This window comes from Pan troglodytes, chromosome 1 (genome assembly GCF_028858775.2).
Source record: "Pan troglodytes isolate AG18354 chromosome 1, NHGRI_mPanTro3-v2.0_pri, whole genome shotgun sequence".
Lineage (NCBI taxonomy): Eukaryota > Metazoa > Chordata > Mammalia > Primates > Hominidae > Pan > Pan troglodytes.
In genome coordinates this window covers 115,237,746-115,261,710 of record NC_072398.2, presented here as the reverse complement: position 1 = coordinate 115,261,710, position 23,965 = coordinate 115,237,746, and the positions used below count along the sequence as shown (strand labels likewise).

The following is a 23,965-nucleotide window of genomic DNA, read 5'->3' as shown; positions in this document are numbered from 1 at the left end:
TCTATTCTATGGTTCCTCCTCAGGCCCAACTTTTATCAAAGTGAGGGTGGTAAAGGACAACCACAATTTTATAATTCATTTAAATGACCCTAAGGAAATTGTGAAAAAGGAAGAGAAAGGGGATTATTATTTAGAAGAGGAAGAAGAAGGAGATGAGGAACAAAGTCTTGAAATGGGTAAGCTGCTGTTTAGTGGTTTCTTTCTTCTGACTAATACTCCTGTCTCTGTCCACTCCACTCCATTAAATGGCTTATTGCATGTTCTTTTTCTCAAGTTTCTACCAGTACACTCTCTTATTAATAGTGCATGAAGATGCCTATTTTCCTGAACTGAACCCTAATGGATATTAAGCGTTATCTTTTTTCTTTACCAGACTTTATTTTTTATAGCAGTTTTAGGTTCATGATGAAATTGAACAGAAGTTACAGAGATTTCTCAATGCCCTCTTCCCGTACACATGTACAGCCTCCTCCACTATCAACATGCCTCACCCAGAGCGGTACATATGTTACAGTTGATGAGCCTACATTAACATATCATTATCACCCAGAGTCTAAAGTTTACATTACCCTTGGTGTTGTGCATTCTAAGGGTTTGAACAAATGTATAATGGCATGTGTCTACCATTATACTATCATACAGAGTAGTTTCACTGCCCTGAAAATCTGTGCTCTGTCTATTCATCTCTCCCTCCTTCCTAATCCCTGATAATCACTGATCTTTTTACTGTGTCCCTACTTTTGCTTTCTCCATAATAGCATGTAGTTGGAATTATACACTATGTAGCCTTTTCAGATTGACTTTTTTCATTTAGTAATATGCATTTAAGTTTCCTATGTGTCTTTTCATGGCTTGATAGCTTATTTCTTTTGAAAACTAAATAATATTACATTGTCTAGATGTACCACAATTTTATTTTCCCACCCACCTACTGAAGGACATCTTGGTTGCCTCCAGCTTTTGGCAATTGTGAATAAAGGTGCTACAAATATTCGTGTACAGGTTTGTGTGTGGACATAAGTTTTCAACTCCCTTGGGTAAGCACCAAGGAGTGTGACTTTTGGATTATAGGGTAAGAGTATGTTCATGTTGGAAGAATCCACCAAATCGTCTTCCAAATTGGCTGTACCATTATGCATTTCCACAGCAATGAATGAAAGTTCTTGTTGCTCTATATCCTCACCATTATTTGCTGTTTTAGATTTTCTCCATTCTATAAGGTGTCTAGTGGTATCTTGTTGTTTTAATCTGCATTTTCTGGATAACAAATAATATTGAACATCTTTTCATATGTTTATTTGCCATTCGTATCTCTTCCTTGGTGAAGTGTCTGTTGAAGTTTCATGCCCATTTTTTAATCAGGTTTTTATTTTCTGGTTATTGAGCTTTAAGAATTCTTCATACATTTTGAGTAATAGTCCTTTAACAGATGTCTTTTGCAGATATTTTCTCCAACTCTGTGGCTTCTCTTTTTATTCTCTTAAAGCATTACCTTTTGTTCCATGGTTCATTTGAATTTCCCAGTCTAAAAATTATCTTTGCATGAGTTACATTATTTTAAATCAATATTGCCCCATCTCTATTATCTGATAATAGAGGAAATGGTGAACTGAAAATAAAACAAGTCAGAAAATTCACAAATTCTTTACGTATACCTTCAGATGTGTGTTTTCTATTCATGATAGCAAAGAAATGGAATCAACCTAGTTGCTCATTAGTGGTGGACTGGATAAAGAAAGTGTGGTACATACACACTATGGAATGTTATGCAGCCACGTAAAACTAAAACATATACTTTGCAGCACATGGATGCAGCGGAGGCCATTATCCTAAGCGAACTAACGCAGGAACAGAAAAACAAATGCTGCATTTTCTCACTAATAAGTGGATTTAAACACTGAGTACACATGGGCATAAAGAAGGGAATGACAGAAAGTGGGGCCTATTTAAGAGGGAAGGTTGGGAGAAGGGTAAGGATCAAAAAACTACCTATCAGGTACTATGCTCACTAACTGGGTGATGAAATTGTTTGTACACCAAACCCCAGTGACATGCAATTTACCCATGTAACAAACCTGCACATGTACCCCCTAAACCTAAAAATTGAGAAAAGAAAAAAAAGTGCCTTAACAATTTTGTTTTAAAATTATGTTTTGACTGAAACAATTTTTAAATTGTTTAAACTTTTAAATGTTTTAAAATGTAAAAAAGTTTAAGTGTGGGAATTTAAGAAAATGTTTTAAAATGTGGGGAAACTGAAACTGAACTGATGGTTTTAATTTTAAAAGCCATGTGGATGACCTACCAGATGAATAATCTGCTTATGGATATGCCATCAACCGATTGATTTCCTCACTTCACTTTAACCTAAGGTCCCTAAAACAAGAGTTTCATATTCTTGTCTTTGTAATTCCACCCTACCTCTAACAACCCTGAGTGCATGGTCAAGCTAAACCAATTATTTTTTTAAGTTGATTGTGGTAGAGCAGCTATGAACTCCATTCCCAGCCTTCCCACTGAGTCTTAGTTATATTTATTTTGAATTAAATGAAAATGTTCTTGATTTGATTTTGTATTTTAGAAGTATCAGATGCAAAGAATAAAGCTTTCAGCAAGTTTGGATCTTTTTCTGCCACCTTAGAAAATGGAATCTGCCTCTCGATAAGTTACTATGGATCAAATGGAATGGCACCAGGTGAAATGAACACAACAGCAAGGATAAGTGTGCCCCACAGCCAAGGGTCCCTGCCACTGCCCATTCTCAGTCTGCTCACTTGTCAATAACATGTTATGATTTAATGCTCCTCATTGTTTTTCCTGCAGGATGGTAATAGAAGAGGGGTGTGTGTGTGTGTGTGTGTGTGTCTATATATGTGTGTATACAAGTATATATATATAATCTTTTATACATAGATACATACAAAATAAAAATGCTTTGACATTTTATATAATCTTTTATATAATTACTTATACATATAAGATTACTTGTGTGATTATATATATACATGTATGTATACATGTATATACACACATATATACCAGTTATCCTTGTTAACTACCCCATAAAAATGAGCCTTTTAGTTGGGTGTAAAAGAAAGCATAAATTGCCAAGGAATCCTCTTGGTTTTCTTTGTGAATCCTGTTATTATAGAACCGTTCAGTGTGCTTCAGGACATTAGCCTTAAAGGAGCTATTAAGTGGACATATTGAAAGATTTCTGTACCCCACTTCCTTCCTTCCTTCTTTCCTTCCTTCTTTCCTTCTTTCTTTCTTTCTTCCTTTCTTTCTTTCTTTCATTCTTTCTTTCTTTCTTTCTTTCTTTTTCTGAGACAGGATCTTGCTCTGTCACTTAGGCTGGAGTGCAGTGGCACAATCATGCCTCACAGCAGCCTCAAACTCCTGAGCTCAAGCAATCCTCCCACCTCAGGCTCCTGAGTAATTGGGACTATAGGTGCATGCCACCACACCTGGCTAATTATTTTTGGTAGAGATGAAGTCTTACTATGTTTCCCAAGCTGGTCTTAAACTCCTGTGCTCAAGTGATCCTCCTACCTTGGCCTCCCAAAGTGCTGGGATTACAAACGTGAACCACTGCACCTGGCCTTCTACCCCATTTTCAGTAAAGAAATTATCCAACTGGAAGCTGTTTCTTTACAAACCACAAAATAGGATGTCACTTTACAAAGAATCAATTAGGAAATCTGTGGCTTCCCATGCATTTTAGAGGGATCTAACCACAACATATTTTCTTAAAGCATTATAAAATCAAAGGATAAACTCTATGGTGTATAAACTTAAAACTTTATGTTAGAGTAGATCATAGTGATCCAATTACCTGTCTTTCTATATAGTTTCTTTTTTGCAGAGATAAATTTTCAATGGATGATTATAATCTTATTTCTTACCTTGTGTCAAATATCCTAGTACTCTACTGAGTTTGAGAGTCCATTAGATTTCTTTGTATTTTTGCTTTATTGGAGATTTTGTGTTTTAATTTTGCCTTTGCCTTTGATTTGTTGTTAAATCAGCAACTGGAGAAGTCATTTGATGCCTAACGAATTACATATTAAAATCCGTTATCACTACCCAGTCACTAAAAATTCCTACCTCTTCTTAATATAGGTTATCATTATTTTGGCTTAAGATATTTATACCTACTATCAATTCTGTTGCTCCTATTCCTGAGTGATTTTATTAATCTTGATTTAGTCCTTAAATTAATATGTAATCAGTCCATTTTAAACAGATGTTCCTAATTTCAAGTTATGAATATGGCATTTGAAAATGTTTATAGTGTAGATAATAAGTAACATTTTACATCCTATATGTTTTTTTAAAAAGTTGAAGGTATAAGTCTTTGTAAAAATTATATGCATATGTATATACACACACATTTCCTAAGGATTCATATATAACTGATATTTAAGAACTTTATCTGCTAATGGCTTAACAAGTTTCCATTCCAGTTCTCCCCTTTTAATTGGGTAGACACAGCTAAACATAATTTAGTATCCTTTTGGACAAAGAAAAAGTAGACACTACAGCTATGAAATAGGCAAAAATATAAAGAAACCCAATCAAATCTTTGGACATTACTTTGTACCTTCTTGCTAAGAGGAATAGGTCATTCTTGCTTCTAACTGCCTTTCAGGGCGCCTACTGAATATACTTAAAATTAAGAATCTTAATCTTAATCTTAATCAGGCCCCAACTTATGTTTTACATTCTTTACCCAAATCCTAGGTGACAACGAAACTGATCTATTTTCCCATAGAGAAGTATACCTTCCTACCCTATTATTTCTGTGCCTTTCAGTTCCTTGAATAAACTATGCTGTCTCTTACATCTGCCCATTTTCTCATGCTGTACCACTACTCAGAATACTTTCTCCTGACATGTGCACCATTACTTTCAACAATTAAACTTCCTCCCATCCTGCAAGCCACAGCATAGAGGTGTTACTTGCTCTGAGAAATGCTTCCCAGAGCAAGTGGCAGTAGCATGAGAACTGGGTCTTTGGAGGTGAGTGAGAATTGCCTATGCAAAAAATTGAAGGAAGGGAATTCTAGATACCAGGAATAGCGCGTGTAAAAGTCCAGTAGTGTAAAAGCATAGAAAGGCTTTTCCATTTATGGGAAGGTGAAGTGTTCAGTATAGCCACAGTAGACTGTACAAAGACATTTTGCAGTAGATACCCTTCTGGATTCCTAAGGCACTCAGTATTTCCTCTATCACAGACTGAACACACAGCATTGTACCTGAGGGGTTCTAATCTGAACTACCCACTAAGTCGTACGCTCCTTATCTGTCTCATCCATCATTGGCTATCCATTTCACGGTACATAGTAGTAGGTACACAATAAATATTTACTGAATATTAGTAAATGGATGGGGATGAGGAGGGGAATTTCCAGATGCCTGAAACTGAACGCCCTTTACTTGTTTATATACTGTACTTTCTATGGGTCAAGCAACTTGCTGGCACTGAGCCACTAAGATGAATTAAATCATGGTACATCTACACAAAGAACTCACTGTCTAATGAACAAGGAAAACATAAATAGAGCAATAATAACTGTCTTAGTGCTGGAAATTATACATAAACAGAGTACTGGGGACAGTCAACACATACTTGAGAGAAATGTAGCATTTCAGATGGGACTTTAGAGCTGAGTGGAACTATCCAGGCACAGAAACAAGGAAAGGGAATTCTAGAACTTAAGAACCATGTTAATAAACACACAATTGTGTCAAAACATGGCATCTTCACAGAAAGGTGAAAAGTTCAGTGTGGCTGCAGTGGAGGTAGGTGAAGACCAGATTGTGAAGAATGTTACATGCCCTACATAGGCAGTGAGTGGCAGAGGACTTTAAGTAAGGGAGGTGACATGATCATATTTTACTTTAGGAGCATAATTTTAGTGGTAGTTTGGAGAGTACACTGAAGTGGTGGTATTGGAAGTGCTATGGTATCAGTTAGCAAACCGCTGCAGAAGACCCAGCAAGCAATTATGGGACCCTGAAATAAGACAATGGGAATAGGTAGAAGAGGCATAATTTGGGAGGAAGATCTTAGGCCTTGATGGCTGGTTGGATGTGTAGGATGAGTCAAAAAAAGTAAATGCAAATCATCTCAGTGTCTAACTTGGGGAACAGACTGCATAATTGCTCATGGCATTAACTGAAATTGAGAATGTAGGAGGCTTAATCTGCTTGGGAGAAGAGAGACTTAATTGAGTTTGAAATGTCTGTAGCACCACAACCAGGAGATGCCTTAAAAAAGTGAGAAATATAGGTCTGGAACTGAGAAGGAAGGTCATGCCTTGAGATGTTAATTTTGGAGTCATTAGGATGTAGATGACAATTGGAGCCCCAATGGTGAATGAGATCATCCAGATCTAATATATGTAAGAGAGTTGCTCAGCCCTGGCTGTGCATCACAGTCACATGTAGGGTTTCACAAATATAAATGCCTGGGCCTCATCTTCAATGAGTCTGATTCAGTAGGTCAAGGTGTGGCCCGAGCATGTTGTTTTTCCAATTTCATGAGTAATTATTAGAGGCAAGCAGGATTGAGAACATAATAAACCCTGCAACCTAAAAACATTTAGGGGATTGGCCGAGAATGGTGGTTCATGTCTGTAATCCCAGCACTTTGGAGGCCGAGGCGGGCGGATCACTTGAGGTCAGGAGTTCGAGACCAGCTTGGTCAACATGGTGAAACCCCGTGTCTATTAAAAATACAAAAAAATTAGCCAGGCGTGGTGGCAGGTGCTTGTAATCCCAGCTGCTCGGGAGGCCGAGGCACAAGAATCGCTTGAACCCAGGAGGAGGTTGCAGTGAGCCGAGGTTGCACCACTGCACTCCAGCCTGGGTGACGGAGTGACACTCTGTCTCAAAATAATAATAATAATAATAAATAAAAATAAATAAAAACACTTAGGGGACTGACAAAAGAGTAAGTAGAGGAGATTGAGAAAAAAAATTGACTAGAGGTAAGAGATTCAGAGAATGTTTTTCTGGAACCCAGAGGAAAATAAAATTCATGACACACAGGATACTTTAGAGCTCCCCACATAATTACTCCTAGCATGAGCTCTCCTTTTAGAATTCTGGTAATCCTTTAAAACCCAGCAAGTGTATCACATACAAGTTTCTCTTCTGGATTTTCTTGTTTGTACCATTTATTTTATTTATATTTAGTAGTCTTTATGTTTGGTTATTTACACAGATCTTATTTAGACTATTTTGATGCTATAAGGACTTTTGCACATTTTTTCATTATTTTCTGCTGCTCTAAACATTTTATACATAAGAAGAGCCTCTCAAATATTTCTCAAATAAATTAAGATATAGTTAATGCCCTATCATTAAGGAGTTTACAATGTAGATGGGAAGGCAAGAACATGAGAAATAGTGATTCAGTGAGGCATATCCAAGTAATAAATACCTCAAATTTTCTAACAACAATCCTGATTTGTAAACCAACTTCATTACTCCTGAAATCTATCCAACTGATAAATCATATTTAGCAAGGTAAAAATTGTTGTCAACTTGTGTAAATTTTTGAGTTGTAAATGTTATTTCACAAGGATATCAAATATGAATGTTGAATCAACTTCATTTTTACTTTTTCTGCTTATAGAAGATAAGGATCCTGATTTAGAAACAATATTGAATATCCCTTCAGCACTCACTCCAACAGTGGTTCCTGTTATAGTGACCGTTCCTCAAAGCAAAGCTAAAGGGAAAATAAAAGGCAAAGAAAAACCCAAAGAATCCCTTAAAGAAGAAGAACACCCAAAAGAAGAAGAGAAAAAGGTAAATGAACCTTGCCATAGATTCCCAAACTCTGTTTCTGCTTCAGTGTTAACTTTTTTAAAACCATGACTTATGTCAATAGTGTTATTATAGTGCATACGTTTTATTGTGCAGATACATTAACGTCCCTTGTAGTCTCAACTTTGAATAGACAAGAAGGATTTGTACCCAAAAGTTGGGTTACCACTCCAGGAGACATATTGTCATACATAAGTTGTCTCAGGTCATTCATTCTAAGTTTGGAAAAACTTAGTTCAACCTTTTTTCCACTCTATTTCTTGGGTTTTCTTTGCTTTTGGTTGGTCAAGTTTCTGCCATTCCTTATTTTTAATACTTTGTTTAGCTCCACTGTGATAAATAACAACTGGAAGAAAAATATATTTAACAAAACAATGGAAACAGTTTCATTTGGTAAAGTTGGTCTTAGATATTGATGTGCTAAGAATCTATCAAGACTAACAGCCCACCTCTGATGAAAGAGTAGTCCACCTATTACCCCTAGCCCTTCATCATAGTAAACACACACACACACACTTTGACTCTAAACAAAGATCTAATAAAACAAAGATCAAAAGATGGTTCTGCTTTTCCACTGTTGGTGGGAGTGTACATTAGTTCAACCATTGTGGAAAACAGTGTTGCAATTCCTCAAGGACCTAGAACCAGAAATACCATTTGACCCAGCAATCTCATTACTGAGTATATACCCAAAGGATTATAAATCATTCTACTATAAAGACACATGCACATGTATGTTTATTGTAGCACTATTTACAATAACAAAGACTTGGAACCAACTCAAATGCCCATCAATGATAGACTGAATAAAGAAAATGTGGTACACATACACCATGGAATACTATGCAGCCATAGAAAAGAATGAGTTCATGTCCTTTGCAGGGACATGGGTGAAGCTGGAAACCATCATTCTCAGCAAACTAACACAGGAACAGAAAACCAAACACCACATGTTCTCACTCATAAGTGGGAGTTGAACAATGAGAACACATGGACGCAGGGAGGGGAACATCACACACTGGGGCCTGTCAGGGGGTCAAGGGCAAGGAGCGGGAGAGCATTAGGACAAATACCTAATGCATGCAGGGCTTAAAACATAGATGTCGGGTTGATAGGTGCAGCAAACCACCATGCCACCATGGTACATATATACCTATGTAACAAACCTGCACATTCTGCACATGTATCCCAGAACTTAAAGTAAAATAAATATTTTTGGAAAAAAAAAAAGAAGGTTCTAAAAGACCGGCAACAAGGAAGCTACTGGTTAAGTCTTGACTATTGGTACTTACTACTAAAAAAGTACAGTGTACAAATAATCAACTACTGGAAGATAAAATGTTTAAAAATACCCAAGAACCTGGGTTTCAGACTCTGGCCTTGTAAAAGTTACAAGGTTTAAATATGTCATTGCCTCTGTACCACATTTACATAGTTATACTAGAGAAAATTTCTCATGCCAGGCCCCTTGACTCTTGTTAAGTTAAAACGTTCAAGTGTTAAAACAGAATAACTCCAGGTAATTCATTTAAAATTAATTTGGCCAAAAGCATCTTGCTAGCAAACCAATTTGTTCACTTAATATTTTTAAAATAAATGATAATGGAAGGGTGAGGATGATACTAGTTTTATGTGTGATGACAGATTTGACGTGGCAGGTTTGCATCTTTGAGCAGTTTTGTTCATTTTACAGAATTTCATAAGCATTTTTCTCTTATTTTTGCTTTGTGTTTTAAATTTATTTTTAGCTAATTATTTATGTATTTTTCCTCTGTTAGTGACAAATAAAAGGCAGAACAACTTAAATGTTCAACAATAGACGACTAGTTAGAAAAAAACAAATATCCACCAATTGGGTACCGGTGGAGTGATTTTGGTGGCTAACAAAAGAGAACCAATTGGAAAAATTGAAATGATTATCATTAGGGAGTGTTTGAATGTTAACAAGTAAATTTCCTTCTTAAGTACATATAACCAAACAAGGGATTTAGGCATAGCTGACATAAAATTAATTAGGATTTTAAAGTAAACACACCCAAACCCTCATTAATTTATAAATAACTTTATAATTGTCTTTTATTTTTATTACTTTCATTTGCTACAAAAGCAGTATGTGCTCATTATAGAAAACAAAGGACAGATATCCTAATAGCATAATATCTCTAGCATCCAAATTGTAAGAATACACCAAAAAATATGTTGGAGATGTTGGTCTCTCACACACTTTTTCTGTATTAGTTTGGACTGCTATAAAAAAATACCTTAGACTAGGTGATTTATAAACAATCAAAATTTATTGCTCACAGTTCAAGAGGCTGTGAAGTCCAATATCAAGATATTAGCAGATTTTATGTCTGGTGAGAGCCTGTTTCTCTTACTTTATTTTACTTTATTTTATTTAAGATGGACTTCTTGCTCTGTCACTCAGGCTGGAGTATGGTAGTGTGGGCTCAAACTCCTGGGCTCAAGCAGTCATTCCACCTTAGTAGCTGGGACCACAGGCATGCACCATCATGCCTGGCCAATTCTTTTAATTTTTAAAGAGACTGGGTCTGACTGTGTTACCCTGGCTGGTTTCTAACTCCTTGCCTCAGGTGATCCACCCAACTCACTCTTTCAAGTAGCTGAAATTGCGACCACAAACCACCATGGCCAGCTATTCCTCTTAGAGATGATGCCTTCAATGTGTCCTCACATGGCAGAAGAGGAAGAGGCAAAGGTGTTCCCATCAACCTCTTCTTTAAAAGCACTAATCCCATTCATGAGGGTGGAGCCCTCATGACTTAATCACTTTCTAAACTGCCCCACCTTTTAATACTGTCACATTGGTTATTAGGTTCCAACATACGAGTTTGGATGGGGGACACCAACATTCAGATGCCAGCACTGCCCTTATGCCTACATATCCAAACAGAGGCATCTTTCAAGGCCCACTTCAAGCCCCAATTATTCCACAAATCCTTTCCCAATTGTTCTTATTAACTTTCACTATATCTCTATTTTCTGAGAAAAGATGTGCCAACTGTTGTTACTGCCATTTGTCTCACCTATGTGCCAGTCTGCAAGTAGAATATAAATTGCAAAACCACAGAGACTCCTGCGTCCTTGCAGGGGCCATCTAGCTCTGTGCAAGTCATGTCCTGAGCACTCAGCACATCCTTGCTTAGTCAAAATAAATAATAGCTCATTAAGAAAATGACAGCCCATTATTCACACGCTGAATTATTTACAGGAAGAAGAAGTAGAACCAGAACCTGTTTTACAAGAGACTTTTGATGTTCCCACCTTCCAGAGCCTAAATGTGTCTTGCCCCAGTGGGCTCCTGTTGACTTTCATTGGACAAGAATCTACAGGTAAGTGCTATACGGGGTAGGGTGGGGAAGCAGGGAGCAAAATGTCACGTAGAAAACAGGAAATTGTGTATTTTCATGCCAGTTAAACATACATCTTGTTGATAATGAACAATAGACTGTTTTCACATTTGTAGCATTTACTGTGTATGGCCAGGCACTGTCTAAGTACTCAGTATACATGTCAAAAATACAAATACTATGATCTAAATACTAACTACTCCATTTTACAAAATAAGGAAATCGAGGCTTCAGGAGGTTCAGTTACTTGCCCAAGGTCACTCAACTCCCAAGTGGCAGAGCTGAAATGCCATTCTCAGCCCAGTGATGACAAAGCCAGTGCTCTTAAAAACTTGTGTGTATCCCTATGTTCTTGCCTCTACAGAGGATCATGGGTGCAGCATGTTGCTGGTCTGACCAAAACAAATGACACTGGACACAAAGTACATAGAGATAGATGTAGATTAAATAGGTTAAGAAAACCAAAGCTTCATTTTCATGTATCCATATATAATTTTATAGTGTTGGTTCTGTACATGGCTCCTAACTTCTTCAGCTAAATAAATAAGTACAAGTAAGATTTCTTTAATTAACCTGATGAGGCATCTGCATTTGTTACTGAATTTGAATATATTTAAATAGAAACTCACTGTTGCAGTAGAAGTAGAAGATGCAACAAAGCAGGCACTGAACTGGGAGTTGAGTTCTAAAGCTGACCCTGACACCAACGAATGATGTGTCACTTTTAAGTTACTGAGGGTCTCAGGGCCATGTTTTCTCATCTGATAAATATTACATAACATCAGCAATTCTTTACAGTTTCACAACTTAATATCCTCTTTTATATAATTCCCTTATGTATACCACATTTGAAAAGTGTATCTGTCAAAGAAAAACGCTATGCTTATTTAAAAATAATTTAAATGTTTTATTTACTTCCCAGCTCCCTCCCCCGCAAAAAAAGCAGAAACTAAATGTTGAAGTTAAATTTCGCTTCTCCTTAGGCATTCTGAATTATTAAAAATAGCCCATGGACCCTGTTCCCTTCCCAAGGATCCCTAGTGGTCCAGGTTTTCCCACTGTGCTGCAGGTCTTCACTGAGTGTCTTCCACTCAGTCTTCACTGAGTGTCTTCCAGTCGAAGAGCTATGAGTGTACTCAAAGAGATGTTGCTTTCAAATTCAAGGATATATTTCTTTGATTGTTTGATCCTGTTATCAAACCCCAGCTTAATACCCCTTTCACCTGTCTTTTCTATTAGTTTCATTATCTATCCTATTATTTTCCTCCTTATGTTAGGGTAGACAATGTAGTTAATAATAGCTCATCTGTTTAAAATCTTCCATATACTATGAAAATCCTAATTCAAGTCTGAACATAACAACATAAATACCAAAGTAGCAATATCTTCATCGGGTCAGTCTTGGACTTTAGGGAAAGACAGTTATCGTAGCATAAGAGGAAAGAGCCTAGACTTGAATCCTTTCCTGAGTGACTTTTTATTTTTGGTTGTTAGTGGTGGTTGCTTTTGTAATATAAGAAAATGATTCAAATCTTCCTTCTCTTACTTACCGGCTGTGTGTCCTTAGTGCTGGATGGTCACTAAGTGTCTTCCAAAGTTATAACTTGCTAAGTTAATAACCTCTCCAAGCCTCTATTTCTTCATCTGAAAACTCTGGAAAATTAAAGTGCCTATTTTAAAGGATTGTGAAGGCAGACTCAATAAAAGATACATATATAAAGCATTTAACATATAGAAATATCTCAATAAATGTTTATTGGTTTATCATTATTAGTAGTACTTCTGTGATTTAAGGGGTGCCATGATTTTCCCACTAGCCTGATATATAGTTCTTAAAATGCTATCATTATGTGTTAATTCCTTTGTGTTAAGGCTTTTTGGCCCCAATAAACCACATTATAAATTAAGAGGAATTTATTCAGTTAGCAAAGCCTGCTTAGGTACAGTATGCCAGAATTTCTCCATAATAGTGCTTGCTTTTGAAGGAGCTTATTAGGTGCTTTTCTCCTTGATTGCCAGCTAACAGCAAAATGCTAGATAAATCTGGATTTGGTTAGAGATGAGGGGATTATTTTAACGTTAACTTTGAAAGATGACAGATGACTTAGGAAAGGCAAGCCTGAGGGGGTGACTTCCCCTGGGGCTATGGGCAACCAGGAAACACCAGGGCAGCGTGTGTATCCAGGGTGGAAAGTTTGGTCAAAGGTGAGAGATAAGCACCAGTGGGCAGGAAGAGGAAACACCTAATTCAGCAAAACTCGGCTTCCTTCATAATTTTGCCTCAATTTGTCCTGGATTTTATTAGAGAGAGTGGCTTACACATGGAGAAGGTACCTACTAGGTGTGGTAGATGACCTAATTTACTACCTTTGAATGTAACAAGGTCATCAAAGAACCGGTATTCTAGACCATCTGTCATAACATGGAAACTGCCCTATTATTCACATGCAGACAAAAGAAAATAATTAAGCACCAGGCATGGTGTCTCATACCTGTAATCACAGCACTTTGGAAGGCTGAGGTGGGAGGATCGCTTGAGGCCAGGAGTTTGAGACCCACCTAGCCAACATAACGAGACCCTGTGTCTACAAAAAATAGAAAAACTTAACAGGGTGTTGTGGTGCAAGCCTGTAGTCCCAGCTGCTCAGAAGGCTTGAATCCAGGAGTTTGAGGCTGCAGTGAGCTATGATTGCACCATTGCACTCCAGCCTGGATGACAAAGCGAGACCTTGTCTCTATTTTTAAAACAAAGAAAAGAAAAGAAAAAGAAAATAATTAAGCAAGATGATAAAATCCAGCCCTGCAGCATTGTCCAGTTCACAAGAAGGCTTTATTCTTTTTTTAGGTCAATATGTTATAGATGACGAACCCACCTGGGACATCATGGTCCGTCAGAGCTACCCCCAGAGGGTGAAGCACTATGAGTTCTATAAAACGGTGATGCCACCCGCAGAGCAGGAGGCTTCAAGGGTTATCACCAGTCAAGGCACTGTTGTCAAATATATGTTGGATGGATCCACACAGGTAAAAGAATGTGTTAGAGAAATTATTCTTCCCTGTTCCAAAGTAAAAGACAACTTATGGGTAAGGAACTGTTCTATAACAGGGAAAAGGAACAACTCACTAGAAAAAGGAATGACACCTTCAAATGACAAATGATAAATAATATAGTTAGAATTAAAAAACACTATATGCAGAGCAGGATACAAATAAACTTGTCATTTCTCTGCATGATGTAAGATTGCAAACTGAACAGTTTTTTCCTTTTCTCCCTCTCAAGCTATCTTAAACTAATTTTAAAAATTTAAATAGTGAATTCATAATGGTACTGGAGGACAACAAGGCATGTCATCAATAATAGATCAGAAGATTTCGATAATTTCTTTTAAAATGCAGATCAGATGAGATCAAACTGATGGAGAAATATGCACAAAGTTAAAACATACACAAGAGGAAAACATGCAGCAAAATTAAACATCAAAATGGGAATTCTAACACAAACATTTTGCACATGGATCTCTGAGCTCAGAAAATGAGGGTAGTTCCCCAGGTAACTCACTGTCACCCAGAGGATGGGAACAAGAAACCTTAAAAATCAGAAGCCATATGCCCTGCTCTTTCCTTCCCCAGTGATCACAAAACAGGAGCTCCTGTGAGTAGACACTACACCACCAAGAAGTAAAAGGGATTCTCAATGAGAAAGCTGACCATGCACTCAAGAATCATAAATCTTGGAAAGAAAGCAATCCCATAAAAGTAAAGTACATAATTCAATATCTAAAAGAAATAGCACCTGAAATTAAATACTTTAAAAAATTAAAAGTGGGTAAAAGTGATATAGGCAGACTTGAGAGGTTAACAGTTCATAAAATAACAACTTTTTAAAAAGTAGCTAAGGAAAAATATCAAGAGTTCTTAGAAATTAGAAATAATTGTGAATGATCAAAAATGGGAGGGGGTAGATTATGAGGGTGAGAAAAGCTGAGAGATATGGAAAAAGGGTCCATATAATATAATTTCCAGAAGAAAAAAATAGTAAGAATGAAGGGAGAAAAGAATCAAAGACATAACATAAGAAGTTTGCACAGAGCTTAAAAAAATACTTCAGATTAAACAGGGCAACCGAATGATAATAAGAACTGATATTAATTATCTTTAAAGGATTACCTAAATATGTCATCATGCAATTTTAGGACTGCACAGATAGACAATCCCAAAAGTTTCCTGAAGGAAACAAGTTACCTATACAAGAATAAAAACCAGATAGACATTTGACTTCTCATCAGCAGCAGTGACGTTGGTCCTTGTCATGTTCGTTGGGAGTGTCTAGGTACCAATAGCAGGTAGACATATCTGTGGTACTTAGAGACACTGTACAAACTAGATAGATATTAATAGAAACTACAAATTTAAATATGTGATAAAATTTTAAATACAGTTGTTAGAAAAATTGAAATAGAGTATATAATTTCCCAATCGCAAAGGAGAAAGGTGACGAATGGAAAAAATAAAACTCAAATCAATCCAAGAAAAGATGGAAATAAAAAGAAAAGAAACAAAATAAAAGGTAAATAGAAAATAGAAAATAATATTATTATGGTGGTAACTAGGCTATTGTCTCTGAACTCCAAATCTACCTTTCTATAATCTACTTTGTGCTGCTGGGTCTGGAGGTCTGCAAACAGCATTTCTTCTGTGGATCATTTTGAACCTATTTCCATTTGACACACAGCGTTTATTGTTAAACAACCTCTCTCTTGCTTCTGAGAATGCTGAAAACTTTTGTTCTTTCTTCAGATTCTCTTTGCAGATGGTGCTGTGAGCAGGAGTCCCAATTCAGGTCTTATTTGTCCTTCTGAAATGCCAGCAACCCCTCACAGTGGAGATTTGATGGACTCTATTTCTCAGCAGAAATCAGAAACGATACCATCTGAGATTACCAACACAAAGAAAGGTAACAATTGAAGCCTCTCAGTTTATAATGGATTTAGTAAAGCCTTCAAGGGCTTAATAAGTGTTCAATATGATTATTATTATAATACTTGCAACCTTTTCTACAAATATATTTATATATTCTTATACATACATACATATAAATGAATTCTTGCTATCACAGAATTACATACTGTTTCATGAACTGTTTTTCTCTTAGTAATAAATAATTAACAGTTTCATATGTTGTTATACATTCTTGCACATCAGGTATAATGCCTAAGCTGCTGTTTTAGGGTTGACTGGGCAGATTGATAATGTCAAGATTATGAATAGGCATCTCTGTGATTCTCTTGAACTTTTCCTCATAATTGCAAGAAGGTATATCAACTCCAGGCATGAGGTCCTCATTCAGCAACTTCCAAGAAAAGAGGGCAAATAAATGCAAGAGCTTTCTTCAAGTGTCTCTGTTCATCAGGAAGCAAAAGGAGTTCCAGAACTCCACCTGTCACCCCAGCAGACCTGTCTTTATGTCATTGACTAGACCTGGCTGGGGACCAAGATTAGAAAAACAAGTATCTGACATTTTTGGCCTCTATCTCAGGAGACAGCACTACTAGCAGGGAAAAAAGAAGGTGAACAATACTTGGATAAGCAATGAACAGTGTCTGCCATAATCTAAATTGCAAGACTGCTGTCCTGAGAAGTGTTTTCAATGTATACCCCTACCACTACCACATGAAAATGTCTACTTCCTCATACCCTCACCAGTGCCAGATATTATCATTCTTTTAATCTTATTCAACATGATAATCAATGCATCTTATTATGTTGATTTGCATTTCTTTAATTGCTGGTGAGGTTAAACATCTAAAGATGTTTCCTGTTTGTTTGTTTTTTTTCATTTTGTGAATTTCCTATTCATGTCTTTTCTTGGTTTACCATTGTGATGGTCATCATTTTCATATTAATTTGTAAGATATATTTTTATATAGGGGGTGTATATTTGTGTAACAGGAAAAAAATCTGATATTTCAAATATTAAATCAGCTAATCCTCTGTGAGGCATATATTTTAATAATCCCCAATTTACAAATGAGAAAATTGAGGGAGAGAAGTTAAGTAATTTCCTTGAGGTCTCTTAGCTAGCAAGTGGTAGAGCTGAGATTTGAGTCTGGGTCCCTAACCCCTAAATTACGCTGCCTCTCCTGCCTTACAAACTTTTCTCAATTTCTCATATGCCTTTAATGATCTAGATTTAAATCTAGAAACCTAGATTTAATCCTTTTTTGTCAGTTTCACACATCTCACCACAGTACCCAGAAATATTGTGTGGAAGCAACTAGATTACTTTTTAATTACTCAATATTTAGTAAAACAGATTTTCCTTCAGTAGTAGCAGAAGGTTTCTGGTTAGAGAAGTATCCAGATAGCTTTCCAAACTTCTCGGCTCAAGGGTTCCCTCTTTTGTTGATACAGAGGACTTGATATAAGACTAGTCTGTGTAGCCATTTTTCTAAGAGCCTACCCTGGTTCTGGAGGACTTCTGCTTCTAGCACAGTGTCCCCCAGATTTCTTCACAGCCCTTCCATCCAAGATGATGCACTCACTTTTTAAATTAATAGACTATTTTTAGAGCAGTTTTAGGTGTACAGAAAAATTGAGTGGAAAGTGCAGAGTTCCTGTTTACTCTGCTCACAGTTTCCCCAATTATTAACATCTTGCTTTAGTGTTGTATATTTGTTACAACTGATGAACCAATCTTACATGATTATTAACTAAAGCCCATAGTTTACATTAGGGTTCACTCTTGGTGTTGTACATTCTATGTCTCATGTATCATACAGAATAATTTTGCCACCCTAAAAATCCCTCTTCACCTATTCACCCTTCTTATTCCACCCATCCTGAACCACACACACACTACCCCACCAAACACCTGGGAACCACTGACCATTTTATTGTCTGTATAGTTTCACCTTTTCCAGAATGTCATATGATTAGAATCATACCTTATGTAGCCTTTCTAGACCAGGTTCTTTCACTTAGTAATATGCATTTAAGATTCCTCCCTGTCTTTTTATGGCTTGATAGCTCATTTCTTTTTATCACAGTTTAATTGATATTAATTTAATTGATATTACATCAACTAAATGAAATATTATAGATAATATTTTATCAAAAAACTTTTTAAGTTATAAAACCACAAAGCAACTGTTCCTGCTGAGATTCAGCCATTTTTCTTGAATTGTTCCTCAGATTGTTACAATTCTTTGGTTAATTTTCAAAGTTCTGAAAAAGTTTATTTTAGACTTTGTGGGCCATATGGTCACTGTCACAACTACTCAACTCTGCCATTGGAGCATAAAAACAGCCATGGGCAATATGTTATTAAATAAGCCTGTGTTCTAATAAAACTTTATATGCACTAAATATACTAAATTTGAATTTTATATAATTTTCATGTTATAAATTATTACTATTCTTTTGATTCTATTAGCTATTTAGAAATGTAAAAAGACTTACTACTTCACCGACTGTAAAAAAACAGACAGCAGGCCTTATTTGTCCATAGTCCACAATTTGCCAACCCCTATGCTATATTTTTACAGATTTTTTTAATCTACTACATCAATTTACTTAGCAAAAGGATGTTTAAATCTCCGAAAAGATAGAATAATCTCTTTGGTGCTGCGTTCCTTATAATTTAATCATTATTTCTTAATTTGTGAAATAAATATGTCTTTTTTATAGTTCTGTCATTTTTCTTTATATATTTTAAGGATATGATGATAGATATTCATACATTTAGAATTATTGTATCTTCACTAATTTAACCTTTCATCATTATGCAATGACTTCCTTTCTTTCTTTTTTTTTTTTTTTTCTTGAGACACAGTGTCACTCTGTTGCCCAGGCTGGAGTGCCAATGGCGTGATCTCAGCTCACTGCAACCTCCACTTCCCACATTCAAGCAATTCTCGTGCCTCAGCCTCCCAAGTGGCTGGGATTACAGGCACGTGCCATCAAAGCTGGCTAATTTTTGTTTTGTTTTGTTTTGTATTTTTAGTAGAGACAGGGTTTCACCATGTTGGCCAGGCTGGTCTTGAACTCCTGACCTAAAGTGATCCGCTTGCCTTGGCCCCCCAGAGTGCTGGGAGCCACTGCGCCTGGCCTGCAAAGACTCTTTATTCTAGGATTCTTTTTACCCTAATGTCTATTTTGCTTATTTTATTATAGCTACACCAGCTACTATTTAATACCTTACCCGTATAACTTTTTCCACACTTATATTTCACCTTCTGTGGTTTATGTTTAAATGTGTCTCTTATAAGCAGCAAATAGGTGAATATTTTAATAATTCAATTTGAAAATGTTTGTCTTTAGGGGTTTCAGTCCATTTATTGTATATCAAATAATTTCTAAAAATATCTTTATGTTGTCCTCATTCTTGAAAGATAATTTCACTAGGTATATAATTCTAGCTTATAGATATTTTCTCTCAGTACATTGAAAATATCCTTTATACTCTCTTGCTTCCAATGTTGCTGTTGAAAAGTTGGCTGTCATTTAAGTTGTTGTTGCTTTGAGGATAATCTAACGGCCTTTAAAATATTCCCTGTGATTTTTTATTACAATTTCAATAAATTTGACTAGGTATGGATTTCTTTTCATTTATCAAAGTGGGAATACATTGAGCTTCCTGAATCTGTAAATTTGTGTTTTTCATTGATTCTAGAGATTTCTCAATAATTATCTCTTCAAATATTGTTTCTGATCCATTTCTTTTTTCTTCTCTGCTTCTGGAATTCCAGTTAAACATATTTAAGAGGCCTTGAACTTTTATTTATTTATTTTTTACTTCTATGCTTTGGTTCTCTGAGCTTCATTCTAAACAATTACTTTAAGTCTTTCAGTTCTCTTTTAAGCTGTGTTTTGTCTCCTGCTAAATCTGCATGTTAATTTTTTAAATTTCAGTTATTACATTTTTTAATATCTAACACTGTTTCGTTTTATAATCTGTCTTCTTTTTAGTCATATTTTTGGCCCCTTTTTATTTCTGGAATCACATAAAGTATGCATTTTAGATTCTGTGTCTGATCATTTCAATATCTAAAGTATTATAGATCTAATTCCATTTTCTGTTGCTTCTTCTGGCTCTCACTTGAATTGCCTTGTTTCATTGTGTCTCGGTACTTTTTGACTATGAGATGATAATTTTTTCTTATTGCTTTAATTCTAAATTCTTGAGCTGGTATAAAAGTGCATTTTTTTTTTTTGAGACATGGTCTCACTCTGTCACCCAGGCTGGAGTGTGGTGGCATGATCACAGCTCACTGCAGCCTAACCTCCTGGGCCCAAGCAATCCTCCCATCTCAGCCTCTAGAGTAGCTGGGACTTGTCTTTAGATGTTTTAGTCCGTTTATTATATACCAAATATTTTCTTAAAATGTCTTTATGTTGTCTTCATTCTTGAAAGATAATTTCACTAGGTATAGAATTCTAGCTTACAGATATTTTCTCTCAGTACATTGACAATATCCTTTATATTCTTTTGCTTCCAATGTTGCTGTTGAAAAGTTGGCTTGCATCACCATGCAACAGGCATGCACCACCATGCTCAGCAATTTTTTTTTTTTTTTTTGTAGCAGTGAAGTGTCACTATGTTGGCCAGGCTAGTCTCAAACTCTTGGGCTTAAGCAATCCTCCTGCCTTGGCCTCCCAAAATGCTAAGATTATAGGTGTGAGCCACTGTGCCTGGCCAATAGTGCATTTCTTTATAAAGGACTTTGGCTTCAGAAAGGACTTTAGCAGTTGATAGGGGAACCAACAGTCTTGGATCACTTTAAATTATTAATTTAAGGAATTTCTGGGGGTGCCACTCAAGTGGTATGAATTTTCACTTCAAACCTATATAAGGATCTACTTGTGGTTATACAACCTCTTAAGTACTTTCTTGTTTTCTCTGCTCAGCACCAAGTTTGAACACAGGCAAGCTTTCTGACAGTTCTAGAGTGGGGTGGGAAAAGACACGAATGATTTCTGTTAATAATTCACACTTAGTCTGAGAGTGTAGTCATTTGAGGGCCTCATATCAAACCTTCCATCCAGATTGTGCAGGTTCTGGCATTCATTTCTGCCTAAGTCCCACAATGCTAAGAAAACAAATACTCAGAATCACACAGTTTGACAAAAACCCACTGGACAAAATCCAACTTCAGAGCTATTTTACCTCTTTGGTTTCCTACATTTACTTAGTCCATGGCTTGTGCTGATCTTACTTACAGTTGCCAGCTCAGAGACACTTTCAAGAAGACTGATTTAAAGATGTTTTCTAGCAGTTATGGTTCTTTTCAGTGGAATTATTGGTATCTAGTCTGTGATGTTGCTGAAAATGGAACTCCAACCCTGCTTGTTTCCTTCCTCTTACCTTTGAGCTGATCCTTGGCCAGTTTGCTTTGTTGACCCATATACTTAATGGAAGAAAATAGATGATTAAGATTTCAGGATCTGCATGTGATTCTTTCTCTTATCCTTTCACCGCCATCCTCATCCTTTCATATCCAAATTTGTTCCCCAATATACGTTTGTATCAAAATTGTACCTGTTTATCTCTTCTGCCAACTTGAATTTCTAATACTTTAAAACCTTCTAACTGTTCTTCCTGCTTTTATTAGTATTGATTTTGCATCTTCCTGCCAAAAGCATGTAACTAATCTTCCAAATACCTCACTTTCTCTCTTATAACACTTTAGTTATTAAATATCACCTGTAGGAAAAATTCCAAGGTCTCTAACGTACTGCTAAAGTCCCCTCAATTGAATCAGTGCCTGCCTCTCCTGTCCCTTCACTCAACCAAAATCTGCTTGAAATGTATCATCTGGTCACACTGGTCTGCTAGTAGTTGTCTGTGTATACCATGCTATTCTTTACCCCATTGTATTTCTTATGTTCCTTATGTTGGAATGCCCTTTCCATAGCTCACCTTTTTTGATTAGAAAAAGTAACAAGAACAGAAGGAGAGGGGAGGGAAATAGGAGAAAAAGGGAGAATGTAGAAAAAAAGATAATTCCTAAAGTACTTCCTACTATTTCTAGAGGAATTATTCTGAAAGAGATACCATTTTCACTCTCTACCAATATTCTAGAAGTATAAATATGTCCAAATCAAATTTTAGGGCAATGAAAAGGCTCAACCTGATTTATCTGCCTTTGGTTCTTCCCATTAGTTGAATCCCTATTAGTTAGGCCAAGATGCATGCCCTGCTGCACATTTCATGGTTTGAATCTGGAGAATCTTCCAAGAGTTAACATTCCTTTACTATCATTACTTGCAATTTGTTTCAGGGTCTGAGTTTACCTCATTATTGAGATGTGATAACACTGTCAAGTCTCATCTACAGATTATTCATTATTATTCATGGAAATGGAGTATGTCTACCCTGATAGAGCAACTGAAATATTGGTCAAGGATTTCCATGAGGGTGTCTTCAGTTCTCTCCTCCTGTTCCAAATGAGTGGGAGGTAAAGGATGGAGAGGAAAATGTATCAGACAATTGTTGATGTACTAATTAAACTGCACAAACTCCTTTCCCCAGGGATATGCGTGGCTGGTGAGGTTTCCAAGATCCAGGGTTGAAGAAAGATGTTTCCTGTTATTACTGACAAAAGGGCAAAATCAGGGGAATCAAGAGTTAAAAATTAATAACTGTTATAGTCCAATATGTCAAAAGGAGGCTGAAAGTTTGACAGATAAGTGAGAGCAAAGGTAGGCTTTAAAAACCAGAATGCAAAACCCAAAATCTGGGACCCAGAGAGAAGTATGCAAGACCCAAAAGAGTACAGAAGTTGACCAGAATATTTTTTGTGCCCTAGACAGTGAGCTGTGTAAGCATGTGTATGTCTGGGGGAAAGTGGTGGGAATTTAGCCATGGTTTAAGTGCTAAAATTACGCTATTCATAACCTGATACTTTTCCCTATTGAGAAATAATATAATTGATGAATACCACTTAGAATTGTCTATGCCACAGTATCTGAGGTAGTTTGTACTGTGTCAAAACATAGTGAATGATGTATATAATTGATACTATAGTTATATTGTTGTTGTTTGATTTTACTTGAACTTCACAGGAAAAAGTCACAAAAATCAGTCATCAATGGCCCATAAGGGTGAAATCCATGACCCTCCTCCAGAGGCAGTTCAAACTGTAACTCCTGTGGAGGTTCACATAGGCACCTGGTTTACAACCACACCTGAAGGAAATCGGATTGGCACCAAAGGATTAGAAAGAATAGCAGACTTGGCCCCATTGTTATCCTTTCAGGCCACAGATCCTGTCAATGGAACGGTATGACAAACTATTGTTTATTGCAAAATTTTCTAAGTCATTAGAATTCTGAAACAACACCCAAAAGAGTGCCTAGCTGATAATATTTTTTCAATAAATGTCTGTTAAGTAGTGGATGGATGGATGGGTGGATGGATGGATGATTGGATTCATTTTCCAAAATCTAAAAACATCTTGTGGTGTATTTGCCAAATGGAGAGTATCATTAGGGACTATTTTTGTGTGTTGTGGGCACAACCACGTCAGAACAAAATGCTAATTTTTGAGGTGAGCGGCAGTTCATGAGTTCTCTATGCCACTTTTAAGATATATGTGATTAATGATGTCGTCGTGTGTTTCCTTATGCTGAATGTATGTGTGTAAAATGTCTTATCTTCTGGAAGTGAGAGGCTTCTGGAAGTGAATGTCTCATTACTACTTATTTGTGCCCACTTGCAGTTGGTGAAAGGAGTTTGTTCATGATCCTTTGATTTG

General features: G+C 36.4%; 1 protein-coding gene across 3 annotated transcripts in view; it reads left to right on the top strand.

The window, feature by feature from the left end:
* Window positions 1-23,965, top strand: part of SPAG17 (sperm associated antigen 17) — a 231,700-nt gene that overhangs the window by 145,803 nt on the left and 61,932 nt on the right. For all 3 annotated transcript variants that reach the window (XM_016924818.3, XM_513687.8, XM_009428331.4), the window contains exons 23-29: window positions 24-176; window positions 2,582-2,695; window positions 7,646-7,821; window positions 11,072-11,192; window positions 14,056-14,234; window positions 16,008-16,164; window positions 23,274-23,491. In XM_016924818.3, the coding sequence (XP_016780307.3) occupies window positions 24-176; window positions 2,582-2,695; window positions 7,646-7,821; window positions 11,072-11,192; window positions 14,056-14,234; window positions 16,008-16,164; window positions 23,274-23,491 (1,118 nt within the window). The remainder of the gene's footprint in view (window positions 1-23; window positions 177-2,581; window positions 2,696-7,645; window positions 7,822-11,071; window positions 11,193-14,055; window positions 14,235-16,007; window positions 16,165-23,273; window positions 23,492-23,965) is intronic.